Source organism: Panthera onca, chromosome E1 (genome assembly GCF_046562875.1).
Source record: "Panthera onca isolate mPanOnc1 chromosome E1, mPanOnc1 haplotype 2, whole genome shotgun sequence".
NCBI lineage: Eukaryota > Metazoa > Chordata > Mammalia > Carnivora > Felidae > Panthera > Panthera onca.
The window spans coordinates 30,666,714-30,685,926 of record NC_138352.1 but is presented as its reverse complement, the minus strand read 5'-3'; the positions used below and the strand labels follow the sequence as shown (position 1 = coordinate 30,685,926).

The following is a 19,213-nucleotide window of genomic DNA, read 5'->3' as shown; positions in this document are numbered from 1 at the left end:
TGGATGAAGGATAGAAGGACAGTGGGGAGAAATGCTGTGAATTCAGATGAATGACAGGGTCAGTGACAGGTGACCGAATGTGTGGATGGAGGGACAGGAAGATGGGTCACTGAGTGGCTGGGAGGGTAGATAAATGGCTGATAGATGGGCAGGGGGGTGGAGAGGTGGAAAGTAGGTAGGACAGACCTGCTGATCTATTTATTCTCATTTTGTAACTAAGAATCCAAAGCTTAGAAAGGAAACGCCTCCCCAAAGCCGCTCAGTAGTAAGGCAGAGCAGGCTGGATCAAAGGCAGGCCTGCTGTCACTCTGCCTGCCTTTCAGGCAAGTCCAAATGGGCTCTGCGGCCCACTCACCTCTTTCACAGAAATGCACGTGGCCCAGATGAGCACGAACATCCTTCCCAAGAGCTGCAGCCACCCCATCTTGTGCGTCAGGGCCAAGGGGTGTGGGAGGGCCTGGGAGGAAGGGAAGGAATGGATGGGTGCAGAATGGGGAATGAGGAAGGCAGGGACCATGCACATACACATGCCTAACCCTCAAGTTGAGCCAAAGGCCAGCACGAAGCCTGATCTCTGTAGGGTGTGAGAGAAAGAAGGGCAGCTCCCTACCCCTGCCCCACTCACAGTGGGAGCCCGGAACTCTACAGTGAGGACACAATCCAGTCCATGTTAGCCCCTCACACCTCATGGCATTCGTTCGTTTCAGAACCCATCCGTATCCCGATACTCACAGGACACTCACAGCTGAAACTCTGGGCCCTGTGTAATGAATGGGAAACTGAGCCCCAGAGCGATGGGAAAGCTTGTTCAAAGTGACCTCCCCCTCCTCCCATTTCCTGTGGCCCTCACAGCAGAAACACCCAATCAGCTCTAGATTTAGATGGAGCCTGGGCAGGGTCTGGGTCTCCCAGCTCTCCAGATCTCCCCATAATAGCTAAGCACTGGAGACATATTCAGTTCCCTAGAAACTGTGAAGGATGACACTTGGGGAATGCCATGCAAATGTCTTCGTCATTCTGGGCCTCAGTTTCCCCATCTGCACATGGGACTGCTCCCAGGTCTTGAAGCTCTGACCATCGCACCACCCTCCCTCCAGGCGCAAACGTACCTCCTCCTCCCGGGGGCGGTAGTAGGAAACGAGAGTCAAGGTGATGTTGTAGAAGAAATAAAAGCAGAAGGACAAGAAGAACATGTACTTGGCAAACTTCTTCCACTTCATATGCAGCAGCGTGTGCAGGGGCTCCAGGGTCAGCATCTCATGCCGGTTCTGGGGGTGGAACACCACTACCATTTTCAAAGGGCCTTCATTCCAGAGGGAGCTCTGAGTCAGCACCACCCCTGGCAGAAGGGCCAGTCATTGTGTCCCATGACTGGTTGGTCTGGGAATGTTGGGAAGGTAATTTCTGACTCTGTAGGCTCTTTCCCAGAGCCCCCAGGCAGCGGCCGAACCCCACAGGAGCCAGGTTTCCAGCAGGAGAACCTGCTGCTCAGTGGGAAGCAAGGGCTATGAGGGGGAAGGGCCATGACTGGGGTTATGGCCCCAACTTGGCCCCCTTCACTGTACGACCTTAGGAAAACCCCTGACCCTCCCAGGGCCTCAGTTTCCTCATCCATAAAGTTGATAGCAATCAAACTGCCCTACCTGTCAGGCTGCCATGAGGATTCCAGGGAGACCCCAGACAAAGCAGGCTCTGGGGAGCATGACTTTTGGTAACACGTGGAGGATGAAGATCCAGCCTGCTGCCTCACTTCCCCCAAAAGCCAAAAACCTCTCACTGCTGATCCTCTCTCTTCCCCTCCAGCTTTACAGATTTCCCCCCTCTTGCCTACTCCAGGAAGCCCTCCCTGATTGCTCCAGCTATGCCTTCCCAGAGGGTAAGGGGGTTTTTGGAACCATTAGGGAAGAGGGGGAGAAACAGGATAGATAAGATCAACACCAGTCATCCCACCCTCGCACCCCCACTCTCACACTGCCCAGGCCAAGATTCTGGGCCCAGGAGACCCCCACCACAAAAGTTTACAACCCAAGGTCAGCTGGGAACAGGCAAATACAGCACCTGCCCTACCCCTCCCCTTTCTGTGTCAACTCTGCCTGCTAAGGCAAAAGACTACAGACATGTCCAGCTAGTGGCATGGGTCTTCCCAGTGCCCCCTGAGCCCCTGGCCAGAGGCCAGCCTCCCGCCCCTACTCTTCCCCAGCCCTCCCAGGAGACCCACATCAATGTTGGTGTTGTAGACAATGATTTCCAGCACTGAGTTGTCTGTTGTAGTGTCCACGTTGGTGAGGTCATAGAGGGAGGACGACACAGGCCCATACGCCCAGTCAGTAAACTTCCTGGACAGACTCCGGAGTGGCTTCTCCTTGATCTCACGGCTAAGGATGTACTTCAAGATCTGGGGACAGGAAGAGAAACAGCTGTAGAGGAGGGCTGGGAAGATGCTCCCACCTGGATGGATTGAATCCTGCCCGTGCGTCTGCCACCAAGACCCCTGGGCTCAGCTTTATCTGTGGAATGGGTATGAAACTTGCTGCTCAGTCTGCTTCCAGGGACTGTGAATACCAGGGACGAAAGGTGTGGAGGCCCTTTGCATGATGCAGAAAGCTGCACAATCAGCTCGTAAATCCTCGTACCAGTTGGGGACCCCATTCAGTGAAGAATCTGGGAATTGACAATTCTGAGAACTAATTTCTGTTTGACCCGGATGTGAGAAGATACTAGAAGTTTTTCTGGCTTCCCTATCCCTCAGTCAAGACCATGCCCATTGAGGCTCACTCGCCCACTGACTGTGGGCCAGACAAGGGGTGATACAAGAGTGCCAGCCTGACAGAGAGGCCTCGGAAACCCACTCTCCAGGTAGTGATCCTCAAACCCCACTGCATGGTAGAGTCATGAGGAACACTCAGCAATCCCTTACCACCAGCTGATTCGGTCCGAATCTCTGGAGGGGGGATGCAGAGATCTGTGTTTTGTAAAGCTCCATGGGCAGTTCCAAAGCGCAGGCAAAGTGGAGAGCCACTGCTCTCCAGCTCACTGCTTCCCAAGACAGGGGCCAGGGCTTCCTGGGGCACCAACCCAAGGCCCAGGAAGAGGGTCCTGCTGGGGAGAACAGCATCAGAGCCGTGATCTCACATATTCCCATGTCATCTCATATGGGAGCCTTGTCCCCACAGCCCAGGCAGAGGGCTCCCAGGGACAGGCAGGTCTCCCCATCCTGAGCCCCCAGCCTCGAAAAGCCTCAAGGAACAGGGTGTGTCTTAAGTGTCTCTGCACCCTCCACTCCTAGCATGGCGGCCACCTTGGGCATCGTCCAGAAAAGTTTTCCAAAAACACTGAATGAAGAAGAGAAGGGACCAGGAATGAGGGGGCCCCATCCCCAGGACTGGCCACAGGGGAGCACATTGTCCTCTAGAGAATCAAGGGGACATGGGGCCATGCTCCACGCGGACACAGCACTTGCCTCAGCGGCTGGCAGGGAGGGGGCCTCAGAGGAAGCTCCACTTGCAGCCCTAATCTGACTCTCCTCAAAGCCTCCCACAAACTGTGTCCCAGCTATGGGTAGGAGACAGTGGGGAGGGTGGGGACGCACACAATTCCTCCTCTGTCGAAGCCAATCTCCAACACCTCCTTCCCCCACAAGAGAATGAAAAGGTCCCTTGTGAGCCCCAGGCCTTACCACTGGGTCTAGACCCAAGGCCCTCGGGGCACCCACCTCCCTTGTCAGCTGCCCCGAGGCTGGCACAGCTGTGATTGTTCAACAGCCCCTGCACCCACCCAGTCCTCCCACAGCCTCCCGGAGCCTCAGTTCCCTCTCAAGGATCAGACACCATGGAGGCTGAGGAGCAAGCTTCTCTGAGCCTTGCCCCCCACCAGAATCCTGACCTTGATCTCAGACCAGGTTGTGACTCCAGCCAGCCACAGAGATGGGAGCCCACCCCAGCCCGAGTCTTCACCAAGGCTAAGCCTTGAGTTCCTCAGCCACACCACCAGGGCACAAAGGGCCGCAAGCAGTCACACTCTCTGCTGGGGACTCGGCTCAGAGGTTCAACATGAGAGACTGAGGTCTCTCCAGATCCAGAGCAGCCATTCCCAGACTCCTGTCCTCATGAGAGGCTGAAGGCCCAGAGGGTCAGGCCCAGCCTCCGCTTGGGTGCCTCGCCACCTGGGAATCCTCAGCCACAAAGCACATGAGGTATTGTGTCACTGTGGTCTTAAAGCTCCCTCACTCTGACCCCAGACAAAGGGTTCCAGAGCAGGGGATAGAAACAGAGTGTTAGGGACTGAAGTCCAGAGCAGGGGCCCCACACGCCGCACCTCAGTGGTCCTGTGTGGTCACTCACTCAGAACAAACCCAACTCAGGCCAAAATGCACTTCAAGACCTAAGGCCAAGATCTTCCCCAGGCCAAGGTGTAATCTGTGGAGTCCCCAGAAAGGCCCATGAGCTGGCAGAGTGGCAGTGAGCCTCCCCGCTCTCCTTCCTGCCCCCTCACCAGGCCCCACCTCGGCCTTGCCCATCTTGGCAGCCAGCTGCAGCGGCGTGAGGCCATCATTGTTGCACATGGTCTCCAGCTCCCAGGTGCCACTCCTCAGCAGGATCATGTCATACATGCGCTTCACAAAGTCATTCTGCGTCTTGAAGTCCTCAGCCACTGTCACCAGCGCGTGTAGGATGTTATTTCCCCGCGAGTCCTGCGAGGTGATGTCTGTCTGCTCGTTCTCCATCAGCAACTGCACAATCTCAGGCTGGTTGGTACATGCTGCCAGGGCCAGGGGTGTCTCGCCTGGAGGGTGGTAGGGGGAGCGCCAGAGCTCAGTTCCCTCTTAGACCAGAAGAGTGTTCCCCAAGCCCTAGGACTGAAGCCCATATCCTTAGCAGGACTGATCCCTCAGATTCCCTGTGACCTCTCCCCACACCTGCCCTGTATGGGGGAGGCTAAAGCTACATCACTTCTATAACCTAACTGGTCTCTCTTCTACCACTCTGGCCCTCCAACACTACCTTCAGCCTTCAGTACAGCAGCCAGATTGACCCTAGTAACACATGAGACTCACCTCACCCAAAATAAAAGCTCAGGTTAGAACAATAGCCCACAAGGCCCTACATGTTCTGACATCATCTTCTCTCTTACCCTCATAATTCCCCTCCAGGCACAACGACCTTCTTCCTTTTCCTAGAACATACCGGGCATTTTCCTACCTCAGGGCCTCTGCACAGGCCATCCACTCTGCTGGTAGTGCTGTTTCTTAGTATCTACATTGTTCATTCCCTCACCTCCTCCAAATCTTTTGTGCAAGCGTCATCTTTTCAATTAATTACCCTAACCACACTATTTAAAATTGGAATCCACCTCCTTCCTGCTCTGGAACTCCCAATTCCCCTTCCCCTGCCTTACTTTTTATTTTTTCAATAGCACTTAGCATTTTCTAACATATTTTATGGTGTTCTTATTTATTATGTTTATTGTTGATGGTTTTCCTCCAGTGTAGAATGTAAGTTCCATGAGGATAGGGATCCTTGTTTTGTTCACTGATACATTTCCGACACCTAGAACACTGCCTGGTATATATAGTAAGTGATCAATAAATGCTTGTTAAAAAAAGAGAAGGCAGGTGACTCACACATGGTCACACAGCAAGCCTGGGATAGAACCAGGACTGGACAACATGTCTCCTGCTGTTTTCTTTCCAATCTCCCTCCTGTTCCCTCTCTTCATCCCTCCTTACAGACATTTCCCAACACTGTCTCCAACGGGGTCTGATGCTGGGCAATGGACTGGACAAGACCCTGTCCTCCTGGCTGCTCAGACCCAGGCTGTCCTTATTGAAAAACCACTCAGAAGAGAAAATAGGCCAGAGGTTGTCAGTCAAGGGCCGGAGTGGGAAGACAGGTTGACAAAGTTGTGTGGGAAATTTTCGGGTGTGATGGAACTATTTATGTCCTGTCCTAATCGTGGTGGTGGTTACACAACTGTATGCATTTGTGGAGCTGAACAGAACGGTCCGTTAAAACTGTGAATTTCACTGTATCTAAAGTATATGTAATGATCTTTTCTTCACCCAGAGTGTCTTGACCCCAATTGCTTTTGGATTCTCTAACTTGTGAGTCAGGAAATTTTCCCCTCTTACTTTTGACTTCCTAGGTGCATTCCTGGAAGGCACTGGGCCCAGTGCCTGCATCAGCTCCTTACTACACTGGCAAATCATTCCCCTTCTGGGGACCTGTCTTTGCGCCTATAAAATAGGGCTTTGTCCCCCAAGTCTCGGTTCCCTACACAGGGCTGCTCAACTGGATGCCCAAGTGCCCTCTAAGATCACAGCTGACGCCCCCAGAATGCAGCTCTCGCATTCTTTCCCCACCTCTCCAGCCCCTCCCTCTCTGGTCCACCCTGGATTTCCGGTTCAGAAGGGTTTGCCCCTTGCGGCCTCCCGGTCCCGGCTCTGTACTGCTGGGCCTTGGACATGTTGAGCAGGCAGGGATCAGCAGTGGGGGCTCCAGGCCCTGTCCCCCAGCGCCGGTTGGGGCAGCCCGTGCCGGGCGGGGGCGGTACCCACCAAAGTAGAAGCCCTCGTGCTGGTACTTGGGGTTGAAGAAGACCCCCCTGGCGTGGGCGTTGACGTCGGCGCCAGCAGCGATGAGCAACGCAGTGACGTCTCCCTGCCGCCGCTCAATGGCGATGTTCAGTGCCGTCTGCCCTGCGGACAGGGTGGGGATGGGGGAGGGTCGCTCAGCGGCTGGGCCCTGGGTGACGCCTCCTCTGGGGCCTCCACACCCTCCACAGAGCCACAGCTAAACACTAGCTGCCTGTCTGGTCTGTGTCGCCCAGCTGTCAAGAATCCCAGCTTCATTCTTTGCTCCATTCATTCGCATGGACGCAAGGAATATTGATGGAGTGACTGCTCTGTGCTCCCGTGCCAGGCGCTGGGGACAGGGAAGTACATGGGGTGTGGTTTTGATTCTTTTCCTCGAGAAGCTCACGGTCTCACTGGGAATTAAGTGCTATGATACTGGGAGGGGCAAGGGCTGTGGTACCTAGAGCAGGAACTCTTAACATAGCCAGAGACGGGGCAGGGCCACGGTTCCCAGAAGTGACCTCTATGCTGAGACCGCTTAAGTTTATCAAGGCTGGGTGGGCTGGCTCAAGACTTCGTAGGCCAGGTTAAGAGGTTGGAACTTTATCCTGAGCACTGTGGGAAGTCATAAGGCATTGAAGCAGGGAAGTGACATGACCAGAGTTTGGGGTTTTCTACCTGTGTATTTTCCCATCACTCTGGGTGCAGAATTGGAGGATGCATTAGAATCACCCCAGATTTGTGAGGAACTGTCACTCCAGAGGAGAAAGAAATGCTGAGGCCCAAAGACCCTTAGGAGAAAGAGTCCTCAGCATGGCCTGAGGGAGTGATTGGGAGAGAAGGGGTGACTAGCCTAGGAGCTGGGAGAATGGTGCCCCAGGGACTGAGGAACAGAACAGGGGAGCAGTAGCAGGAAGGGGCTGGAGGGACCTTAACCCTGTTGGTGGAGGCTGTGGAGCCTCCAGATGGAAGGGACTGGAAGGCTGGGGGTGGGGAAGGGTCTCGGAATGCCCCACCAGAAACAGCATTTTCCAGAGAGAGGCCACCGTGCCATGCCATACACAAAATAAAGTCCTGGTGGATTAAAGAACTTGGCGTTTAAAAAAAATGGAAAGTTCATTTATAACTAACCTTTTGGCAGGGAAGACCTTCTTAAGCAAGTTATAAAATGCAGAAACAACCACAAAAGAAAAACAAACATGTTTGATAAGATAAAAACTAAAGCTTTCTGTATTTCAAAAGACATCTTAAAGAAGGTTAAAAGGCAACTGATAGGCTGGGGAAAATATCTGACATATAGAGACAGTATGTTTTTAAAAGTTCCTGATATATTAGCCAATAGACAAACAACCTGATAGAAAACTGAGAAAAAAATTATTAACAAGCACCTCACAGAGAAGAAAATTCACAAGGCCAATGAAGAAAGTGAAACCTGTTTGGAATCATTGATAATCAAGAAAATGAAAGTGAGAATCTAACAAGTTAACACTTTTCCACTTTTCACCAGCCAGACTGGCAAAAACCAAAACTAAAACCAAACAAAAGGATAATTTCCAATATTAGTGAAGGGTGAGGGAATGAGTATTTGGGAGAGAATAAAGCAGTACTTTTTGGAGGCAAATTTGGCAATTATCATTATACATTTCCTCGAACCCAGAAAATCCAAATCAAAGTATTTTCCTAGAAATGTGCACACTGAGCACAGGGTCATAGACAAGAATGTGCACTGTGAGATATTGGCGAGAATGCGGAAAAAGGGGAACATTTTTGCACTGCTGGTGGGAATGCAAACTGGGGCAGCCACTCTGGAAAACAGTATGGAGGTTCCTCAAAAAATTATAAATAGAGCTAACCCTATGACCCAGCAATTGCATTACTAGGTATTTACTAAAGGATACAAAAATGCTGATTCGAAGGGGCACATATATTCCAATATTTATAGCAGTGCTATCAACAACAGCCAAATTATGGAAAGAGCCCAAATGTCTATTGACTGATGAATGGATCAAGAAGATGGGGTACATATATACAATAGAATATTACTAGGCTATCAAAAGAATGAAACCTTGCCATTCGCAACAATGTGGATGGAACTAGAGTGTATTATGCCAAGCAAAATAAGTCAGTCAGAGAAAGATAAATATCATTTGATTTCACTCATATGTGGAATTTAATAAACACAGCTGATGAACGTAGGGGAAGGGAAGGAAAAATAAGATAAAAACAGAGAAGGAGGCAAACCGTAAATACACAAAACAAACTAAGGGTTGCTGGACGGGTGTTGGGTGGGGGTGGGGGATGGGTTGAATGGGTGATGGGCATTAAGGAGGGCACTTGTTGGGCTGAGCACTAGGTGTTATATGTAAGTGATTACTCACTGAATTTTCTCCTGAAATCATTATTACACTATATGTTAACTAACTTGAATTAAAAAAAAAAAAAAAAAGAATGTGCACTGTGCTATTGTCATCGTGAAAAATTAGAAAACATTCAGATAGCCATCAACAGGGGAATAGTGAAATTAGCCACAGGACAGCCATCCTCAGACTAAGCAGGTAAAAGGAGGCAGATGCTTCGGATTCTGTGTCTCCGTTTCTCTCTGCCCCTACCCGCCTCTTTCTCTCTCTCAAAAGTAGATATTAAAAAAAAATTTTTTTTTAAGTAGACAGACTTTCATACAGACTCATATTCTGAGATGGGAAGGTGTCTGAGGCATATAGTTTAAAAAAAAAAAAAAAAGGCAAGTCGTAGAACAATGCAAACAGCACCATACTATTCTATGTTAAGGAGGTAAGTGAATAAATAAAACCATCTACTTCTATGTGCGCATAGACACATGTGTAGAAAGCCTAGGAAAGTCTTCCAAGTCTACACACCATAATAATCAGTTCTGGATTGGACCATAGGAAATAGGCAAAGGATTTTTTTTAACTTAATTTAAATATTTAAATGTTTGACAATGAAACTCTCTTCATGTGTTATTTATGTAATTAAAAATAGTTATGTTGAATCTCAACAATGGATATATAATGGTTCATTAAGCTAATATCTCAAATATATGGTTAAAACTTTTAATAATAAATGTTTTAACTACATAAATTGCCTTGGAAAAGGCACGTTTCTGAAGGCCTCTAATAAAATGCTAAAAATTACAATATTTTAAAAGTGGTCTTTGGATCATCTTAGCAGCATATGGAGGAAATATTAGTTATCTTTGGATCCTCTTAGCAGCATATGGAGGAAACATTAGCCTCTGCCTGCCGGGGGAACTGAGACTCAGAAAGAAAAGCAAAGTAACATGCCCAGAGTGAGGAAAAAGAGGACACTGGTGGTGCTGGAGCCCCTTAGCCCCAGGCGGCAGGCAGCACCCAGGACTGAAGGAAAGGTGCCAGAAGATACCATCAGAGGGGAAAAAAATGGGGTGGGGTTGGTTTCTGGGAAGACAGAAATAAACGGCTCTTCCCACCATGCGGAGAGAGAGTGGGTGCTCACAGCCCCCAACAAGCCCACCAACAAAGAAGGAAGGGGTGAGGGGAGGCTGAGAAAGGACAGAAGTCAGGGGTTGCAGCTGGGACAGCAAAGCCTTAATACGCTAATCTTCATTTATTCACCCATTCGAAAAGCATTTATTAAGGACATCTTATGTGAGACGCCAAGCATCCCAGGGAATCCACTATGGGCAAGATAGACTCCATCCCCACCCTCAAGGGGAACATGCTACTAGAAAAGGGAGTATGTAAGTCCCTGTAATGCTGACAGGAAGAAAGGGGGACAGAAGGGGACTGAAAGGGAAAAGAATCAGGACAGATAAGCCTGAGGCACTGGCCTAAACCTCCCTGGCTACAAGACTACTATCAACTCCCTGGTGGCAGGCTGAGAACATTTTATAGCTCATCCAGTTTCTCTCTTTGCTTTGGCCACCAGGGAGCTCAGTGTGCAGCTCAGCACTCAGTGGCAGCAGTCTTCCCTGGGTTTGCTCTCTTCTGATCAACAGTGTGGAGTTTTCACAATCTTTGACTTTTTCCTGCATGTAACGAAAACCCTTTAGAGAGTCTGTAGTTTAAATAAATAAATGAATAAAAATTAAAATGACTTTCTCCCATGAGAAAAGTTGAGGGCCCGAGCTAGACCATCACCTGCAAAGAGCAATGGTTAGCGCCCCATGGCATATCAGCAGGATGGCATCCAGTAATTCCTGAGCCCAGCATCTCTGTACCTCATTAGACCCTAATGGGATGTGTACTGAGTCCAAAAACTCCAGGGAGGACACATCTTACAGATTATTCACAACAGATTTGCTGGGCAGCGAAACACCATCTCAGATTTGATCTCCCTGCCCCTCTCCAGCCCATTTAAGAGAGAAACCACAACACTGAGACCCAAATGGGGTGGTTCATGGTAGCGATGACGACAGTTGCCCTGTATTGGCCTCACCCAGCTGTCTGACAGATTCTCTGGCCTTCTTTCCATTGCTCCAGTGTGTCGAACTCATTCCCATCTCAGGCTTTTGCCCTTGCCCTGCTCCAAATCTTTTGTCACCACGTAGACCGCAGGTCAAAGGTTACCTCCCTGCTTATCCACTCTGAAGTTGCCTGTCCCCAGTCACTTTTGATCCAATTACCTTCTTCTATTTTATTTTCATAGCATTTTCCATCTAAAATTACCTTATTTGGAGCATTGGCCTACATCTGTCTTGTTCACCACTGTACCCTGGTGCCAAAGGCAATGCCTGGCATGTGGTCAGTGCTCAAAGCTATCTGCAGAACAAAGGAACAGAGGCGTGCTTGCTATGTGGTGCTAATGCTAAGTGCTTTCTGCGGTGACAGCAGTGTCCCTGCATGGCCTGGCTCCCACCGGACCCTCTGCAATCCCTGTCTGCACGGCAGCATACCTTCGTAGGCCTCCTCTGTGTATGCAGCATTGATGAACCTGTCCAGGATGTCGTTCTCTTCAGCAAAAGCCAGCAGGATCCGCACGATCTCCTTGGTGTTGGGGTTGATGTTTAACAAGGCCTTCATCAGGCAGGTCTTCCCCGTGTCAGAGGCCGTCAGCTTGTGCATAAGGAAGTCTGCAGGGAGGGAAACAGAATGAGCTGCAGGAGGGGCCTGTCTGCTCCTGGCGGGGTTGGAGGGGGGGGGGGGTGGGCAGGGTGTGGGGGCTGCAGGCTCAAACCTCTAGACCCTGCTCCAGGCCCTCCCCTGCTGCACACTCCCCTCCTCCCTCTCCAGCTACTCCTCCCCCAAGGCCCCGGAGAGCCTTATCTGAGGCCTTTTGCTCTTTGCTTTCTGTACCCTCTCCCTTATAGGGGACAACCTCACCCACTGCGTGGCTTTCCACTGTCCACTTCAGTGCTGACATCCTGAAATCTCCAGCCTGCCTCCTCCTGGTAGCCTACAAATAAAGCTCATCACCTCCCCCTAACAAGCTACTCCCCAAGCTAACAGCTTGGGCCCCACCATCCACCAAGTCACCAATGGCACCACCCTAGACTCCTCCCTTTCTCTCGCCCTCCTTGTCCTTGAGTCCAGCCAATTCCACTGCTGAAGAGCTGGTCACCTTCCCCCACTCAGATGCTGCGGTCCCCACCTCGCCTGAATAGCTTCCTTCCCATCCGCCATGCAGGAGCCAGACCACGACCTTTACCTGTTTAAGCCCTTTCATGGCTCCCCATTGCCCTCAGAGTCAGGTTCAAAGTCCCCAGCCCAGCATTCTGGGCTCCTCACACGCCCTCCTCACGGGCTGTCATGGGGGAAGGTTGACAGCAGGAAGCACGCAGGGCCCCCAGCCCTGTACCGTCTCTGCCGGAGCCAGGCACTGACCAGCCACTTCCAGGCCACGACGTCGCTTGCAAAGCTCCTGCAACTCCACCAGCAGCTCCAGCAGCTCCTCCACGCTGTCCTCTGACACGGCTGCAAAGATGCGCTTCTTCAGCCGCCTCTTTTTTCGCCTCTGCTCTTCCTTGGCCAGGTTTGCACTGAGGCCAGAAAGTGTTTCCAACTCACCACACATGCACCCCCACCCCCACTCACGCCCCTTCCCCCACCAGAGCCACGATGCCTGCAGGGTGCTGCAAAGCCCAGAACCCCCTCCATTAGTGCTCCGGGCCCCTGGGATCCGTGTCGCCCTATGCAGGCTTCCCTCCTCATCCAAATGCAATCACATTTTTTCAGAATATACGCTTAGGGGCTCCTGGGTGGCTCAGTCGGTTAAATATGTGACACTTGATTTTGGCTCAGTCATGATCTCACGGTTCATGGGATGGAGCCCTGCATCCAGCTCTGCACTGACGGTGTGGTACCTGCTTCAGATTCTGTGTCTCCCTCTCTCTCTGCCCCTCCCCCGCACACTCTCTATTTCTCTCTCTCTCTCAAAATAAGTAAGCTTTTAAATACACACACACACACACACACACACACACACACACACACACACACATATTTAGATACACATAGTAAAGGTGATTAGGAAGAACTATTAATGGTGATTACCTAAAAAAGTATGAGAGTAGAGGAAGGAAAATCCCACTTTCATCTTTTGTGGTGTCTGAATTGTTTAAATCTATCTCTCTGGGCCCCCATACTCCGAATAGGCAACCATGGTAACTCACATTCTTTTGTTTGTGTGTGTTCTTGCGGAAATGCATATGATGTTTCATGGTTTATATGCATATATTTTTAAGTTACATAGACGGGATTGTGTTAAAGTTCTCATTCTGCTTCATACTGTGGCTTGAATTCTTCACAATGAATGGGTAATACTTTTTATAGTTTATAAAATGTAGTACTCCCCTCCCCCCACAAAAATGCCTACATGCCACAGCCATAGGCCCAGACATTCGTCCCAGCCCCCGGGAAGGGAGGCTTCTTTCTCCTGGGTCCTGGTGCCCGTGTCCCTGACACCCACCTGGTGGACACCGTGGGATGAGAGGAAGGGCCAGGCTCACCTGGGACTGTTGGGATTGGACGGCGTCTCTGTCACGTCGTCCTGAGGGGACTGCGGAGAGTCCATGTCATCACAGTTGCCAGAGAGGCTGGAGGGTGGGGGAAAGGAAGAGGGACACAGGAGTTTAAAACTGGACAATGGTAGCATGCCGCAACCGGGCCTGGCCACGTGGCCCAGAATGAGTCTCCGCCCCCGCCCCCTGGAACTGAGGGCTGGGTTGGCAGGGGGTGGGGACGGCCGGGCAGGGGGGCCGGGACTCACCACTGCCGGATGTTGGAGTCCATAGGCTTGGAGAAGACGGGCGGAGAGGTCTTGGAGACTGTGGGGTTGGGATCAAACCCTTCTATCTCCAGGAAGAAGTGTGCACTGTGGGGACACCCAAGCAAGGCCATCAGAGCTGGGGCAGAGATTGTCCACCTGTGTGTCCTGCAACCCTGCTTCCAAGAGTGCCCAGCCACACAGAGCACTCGCTCTCAGCCGGCTCTGTGCTGGACCCCGTCCCTCGTGGCCTCACTCTTCCCTCACAGCAGCCCTTGAGGATGGGTACCATCCCAATCATCTACATTCCACAGGGGGCCTGAGGAGGCTCTGAGGTCAAGCGACTTGCCCAAGCTCACACAGCAGGCAGGCAGCAGAGCCAAGATTCAAAGCTGGGTTTGGGTGACTCTTGTCACTAAAAATACTGAGTAGATGAACACAGGGGTCTCAACCGGGGTGGCCTAACATCTTAGGGGACTTGCCTATCTGCAGGTGCAAAGGACCCACCAGCGATGGTGAACGTGGCAACAAGAACCACAATTTCCCATCATGCCCCCCAACTGCCCCTCTGGCCTCAGATCTGAAGAGCCCTGCCAGGGAGAGGTCCCTAGATGCTGACATCTACAAGGGCCTTTCCTGGCTGCCAGGGCACAGTCCCCACCCCCACATTCAACCCCCTTTGACCACCTCTCATATTGTTTTGTTGGCACAGAAAATAGATCTAGAGCAGTGAGTGGATATAAAAATTCCGGGTATAGGGCTAAGAACCCCTTGTGGAGAAGGAAAACTCAGGAAAGCACTTTGGACAATGGAGGCAAGGAGCAGTAGAGGGGCAAGTGAAGAGCATGCTTTCCCCCAGGGCCGGAAGAGAGACTTGGGCGCAGGGTCTGTGACCTGGATAAGCCCCAAGGAAAGGGACAGACTTACTGCCCCATGAGAGGCAAGACACAGACCCAAGATAGGACTCCCCAACCAGACATAGACCGGCCTCACCTTTAGACACGCCCACAAACACAGACACGCCCACTCTCAGAACCCACAGTCACACTCTCAGGGACAAGCCTTCTCATGACATCCAGAGTAGTGAGGATCAGGCTGGCGGTCAGTTGTTGCAATACTCCCCACGCCGTGGCTGCTGCAGCACACCTGCCGGCTCGGTGACCTCACCTGGGAACGATGGCCTTCTGCCACCTGGCCTCTCTCCTCAGTGCCTTTGCTGCCTGCCTCTTTCAGGCCCAGAAGGATCAACACACTCCCTCCTTTTCTCACAAGACCACAGAAGAGCTCCCAAGGTATGATTCCAGCCATATCAAGTTCAGAAGGAAGGGCATCAGGGAAGGGATCATGGCCCCATTCTACAGATGAGGGAACTGAGGCTCAGGCTGGAGCAGCAGCTCATCCATAGTCACCCCACCAGGCTGGAAGCCAAGTTGGTCAGAGAACCTGACTCCTGATTCCAGCCTCAAAGTTTATACCAGTATCCATACTGCTCTCCCCTCAGCCCTCTGGATCTTCCAGCCAAAGCAGCTCTAGGGATTAGCTGCAGGTGGAAACTGCCCAACATAGGCACTTCCCAGGATGGGGCAGACAGGAGGGAGACTTGGGTCTTGCCTGGGGAATTCCTCTCCTCTCCAGGTACACACAAACCTGGAAGTCTCAGAACAAATCCAGTACTTGGGTGGGGACAGAAATGCGGTGGGAGACAGGGCTGGCTAGCACATTGGGCCTCACCCTCCTATCTTCTGCCCATCAGAGGAACGTTCTGATCTGACCTGAAATCAAATCCTTCTTCCAAAAGAGAAGTAAACCCCTGATGGGGAGCCCAAAATCTGGGTTCTAGTCTGCCTCGGTCTCTGCTTCTACCTCCTGTATGCCCCCAGGATGGAGAATAGTTGGGCCAGATAATCCCTAAGGCCTGGACTCTGGAGCCAGGACAGCTCTAAAATCATCCACGAATGGACTGTGCAGCTGAAGTGGGCATCAGAGGTCATCCAGTCTGATCACCACTCTTGGCATCCCTGGAGTGCCCCAGAAATGCCACCCTAAAGCTGCCTGGGCTCCTCAGTAGTGCATCTACTCAATAAACATTTATTGAGCACCCACAGTGTATCAGGCACTGTTCTAGGAGCTGGAGATTAAATGGTGCACAAATGGGCAAAGATCGCTCTGAAGAGCTACCGTTCTAGTGAATCGGTCAGAACTGGCCCCACGGATCGGACCAGGGCATAGCACAATGCGGCCATTTCTTTTCCTGCTCCAGACAACACACTGACCTTCAGCTGTAAGATCCTCAGTGGAAGGAACTATAACTGCAATGTCCTTGATTCTCCAGAACCCAGCACTAGCTTTGACACTCAGAAGACTTAACAGAGGAGCAGAACATGGACAGGTAACGTATGAAAGATAAATGCGAGGAAGGAAAAATGGCTGGTCAGATAGATGGACAGATTAGTTGGATGGGTGAATAAGGTGGATAGATGAGTAGATGGTGCACGAATGCATGAATACATGGAAGGCTAGATGAATGGATACATGGATGGCTGAGGAATGAGTACTTGGGTGGGTAGATCAGTGGGTAGATGCAGAGACTGGTAGACTGGCCCAATAAGCAGGTAGGATTAAACCTTAAACTTTAAATGTTGGAAGGTTGCATCCCTCAAGTGACTCCTGTTGGGCTCTCACTGCCCAAAGCTTTCTTCTCTTTTTCTCAGTCTTGCACATGAAGCTAAGGAAGGGTCCCCTGCCTCTCCTCTACCTCTCCTCCTTCTCAGGGCCTCCTCCCAGAGTCCAAAGGGGCCTCAAGGATGGAGCAGAAAATCAGATCATGACAGCATCTCTCTACTCCAGGCCTGGAAAACAAGGCCCCCAGGGAGGGGAAGAAATATTTCCTTATCTTACTGTGAAGTGTCCTCCCTCATGCCGAGGAACTGTGCTAAGCCACCAGGACACTTAATCATCAACTTACCCCCTCTGTCTCTTGTTGTCTCACCTGCTCCTTCACTGACTCACCCACTTACTTAAAAACTACTAGGGGCGCCTGGGTGGCTCAGTCGGTTACGTGGCCATCTTTGGCTCAGGTCATGATCTCACGGTTCGTGAGTTCGAGCCCCACATCGGGCTCTGTGCTGACAGCTCAGAACCTGGAGCTGCTTTGATTCTGTGTCTCCTTCTCTCTCTGCCCCTCTGCCTCTGGAGCTGTGTCTGTGTCTCTGTCTCTCTCTCTCAAAAATAAATAAACATTAAAACAAATTAAAAAAAAAAACTACTAATATGCTCAGTGTAGGAAACCTGGGGAGCAGGGAAGGAAGAGATGACCCTTCTATGGATCCTGTCCTCAGAGATTTCAACCAAAGCTAGGACATCATCCCAATAGGCACCTCAGTCTCTTTAGAGAGGAGCTGGGCTATGGGATCTCAGGGGAAGAGAAGGTTCTTCAGTTGAGGGCAGGGACAAGAATGGGCTTTGTGCTCTGTCACTGTGGGACTTGCTCTGGATCTTGGAGCAGATCTGTGGCTTGGAAAAATCCCCAGAAGCAGAGAGCACAACATGAGAAAAGCTTCCATGGCAGGAAGGCAAGGACTATGTCTGAGGAAGGAAGTCTTTGGTGGCAGGGAACAAGAGTGTTGAGAGCTGGGCTGCAAAGATTACTGACTGTGAGCAAGGACCCAATTCCTGGGATGGGGAGCTGCTAGATCATGAGGGCCATCCCACACCTGCCCTATTTGCCACTGCACATGCCACATCTCACCTGCCATCATGACAGATGGTGAAGTCTTGGCCATGTGCCATCCTAGCTCCTAATATGCAGCATATGCTGTTTGTTTGTTCCTACCTTTGATCCAGACCAGAGGGCACCACAAGTGTGTTGTTAACTCAGGTGAGCATACAGCTCTGCACCATGTCTCCTGCATTTCTGTCCCTTTTGAAGATAATGAACTGCCCCTGAGCTGGGAAGGAGCCTGTGTGGCCAACCACTTTGTCCCAAGAAATGCCCAAGGGCCCTGGTCTCCAAAAGACCCGTTCCTCCATACCCTTCAACAGCCTGGGCCTCTATCCCAGGGTGTCACCTTGCCCAGGATTCAGTAAGGAGGCCATAGTGGTAGCTGTTCATGAGAAATAGCATGATGGTTGAGGAAAAGCTCCAGGTCCAAAAAAATTTCTCCCCACCTAGACCTCTTGGTGTCTTCAATCCCACCATTAGTACAGATTCACTTACTGATCAAACTGGCCTTCTTTATTTACATAGAATTTTTATTTTTCTTTCTAGGCTGAGTCTTATACTCAGTTTTGAGGGAGATGCTCAAACCTTTGGGGTATGGGGGGAAATAGGCATATGAGGGCCCTCAAAGAGCTCTTGGGAAGAAGGGGCTACCATTTCAGGAGACAACAGCCACACCTCACACCCAGGCCTTTGGCTTTTGAGGCCATAGGTAGAGCTGAGTCTACAGCTAAGTCATGAACAGGGATAGGCTCAGAAAAGGCAGTTTGGCTGTGGAAAGATCCTGGGATTTTCCTGAAACCCTGTCTGAAATCCTTCCCTGAGGTCCAAACCTCCCCTAGGAATGTGAGAGGGGGAAAGGGAAAGAGGCAGGAGGGTGGTATTTGGTGGCTTAGCTCAGGGATACCTCCGCCCTTACCTAGACAAGCAAGCCCACCCAGGTCCAGGCTGTCCCCACAGTCCCGCCAATACCTGTCTGAACTCAGTGTCCACTCAGTTTTCTCTCCTACAGTCCAGGATGGAGCCTCCACCTGGATGTCCCTCGGACACTTCTCAGCCAAAATTCACATCTGAATTTGGCTTGTCTCTCCTCATCTTGCTCTTTCTCCTGACATGAGCATGTCAGAGATGGCCCCATCATCCCTGCAGGTCCCCCCACCAGATGAAGGGGATGTCTCTTGGTCCTCCTTGTCCCCGACTTCTTATAGCTGATCCTGCAGACCCTATGATCCTGATACCTTTCTGACCCGACCCCCTCTTCTCCATCCCTGATCACCCAGGTTCAGACCTCACCACCTGTCACTCAGGCTTCCCAAGAGCTTTGTCATCTCCCTGCTCCCAGCCTCTCCTCCAAACCATCATCCACACAGATCACCCAGAGTATCGTTTCCAAAATGAAAGTCTCACCATGCCCTCCCTCTCACACAAAATCCCTTTAGGCTCCCTACCGCCCTCAGGTTTGTCTAAATTTCTTAACCAATCCCCAAGACCCAGCTCCAATGAGACTCATGTTCCCCAAAATTCCTCCACCCACAAAGCACTTCAGCTATACAGTCCCTCACTGGTCTCCGCCCCTAGCCTCTTTCTGGGATGCTCTTTCCTTTCTTCTCCACCTGCCATCACCCATTTCAAACCACTTCATCCAGGAAGTGCCCTGAGACTTTCCACAGGATCAGAACGACCCACCCCTTCTCAGACCCCATCCTGCCTGGTTGTCAGGACAC

At 51.2% G+C, this 19,213-nt stretch overlaps 1 protein-coding gene across 1 annotated transcript in view; it reads right to left on the bottom strand.

Moving 5' to 3' along the window:
* TRPV3 (transient receptor potential cation channel subfamily V member 3) overlaps positions 1-19,213 on the bottom strand; it is a 33,815-nt gene that overhangs the window by 13,429 nt on the left and 1,173 nt on the right. Inside the window, exons 2-10 of the mRNA XM_060646999.3 lie at positions 13,775-13,879; positions 13,515-13,601; positions 12,391-12,545; positions 11,463-11,639; positions 6,554-6,694; positions 4,502-4,782; positions 2,219-2,395; positions 1,110-1,268; positions 356-457 (exon numbers count right to left, since the gene is read on the bottom strand). Coding sequence (XP_060502982.2) covers positions 356-457; positions 1,110-1,268; positions 2,219-2,395; positions 4,502-4,782; positions 6,554-6,694; positions 11,463-11,639; positions 12,391-12,545; positions 13,515-13,601; positions 13,775-13,879 — 1,384 coding nt within the window. The remainder of the gene's footprint in view (positions 1-355; positions 458-1,109; positions 1,269-2,218; positions 2,396-4,501; positions 4,783-6,553; positions 6,695-11,462; positions 11,640-12,390; positions 12,546-13,514; positions 13,602-13,774; positions 13,880-19,213) is intronic.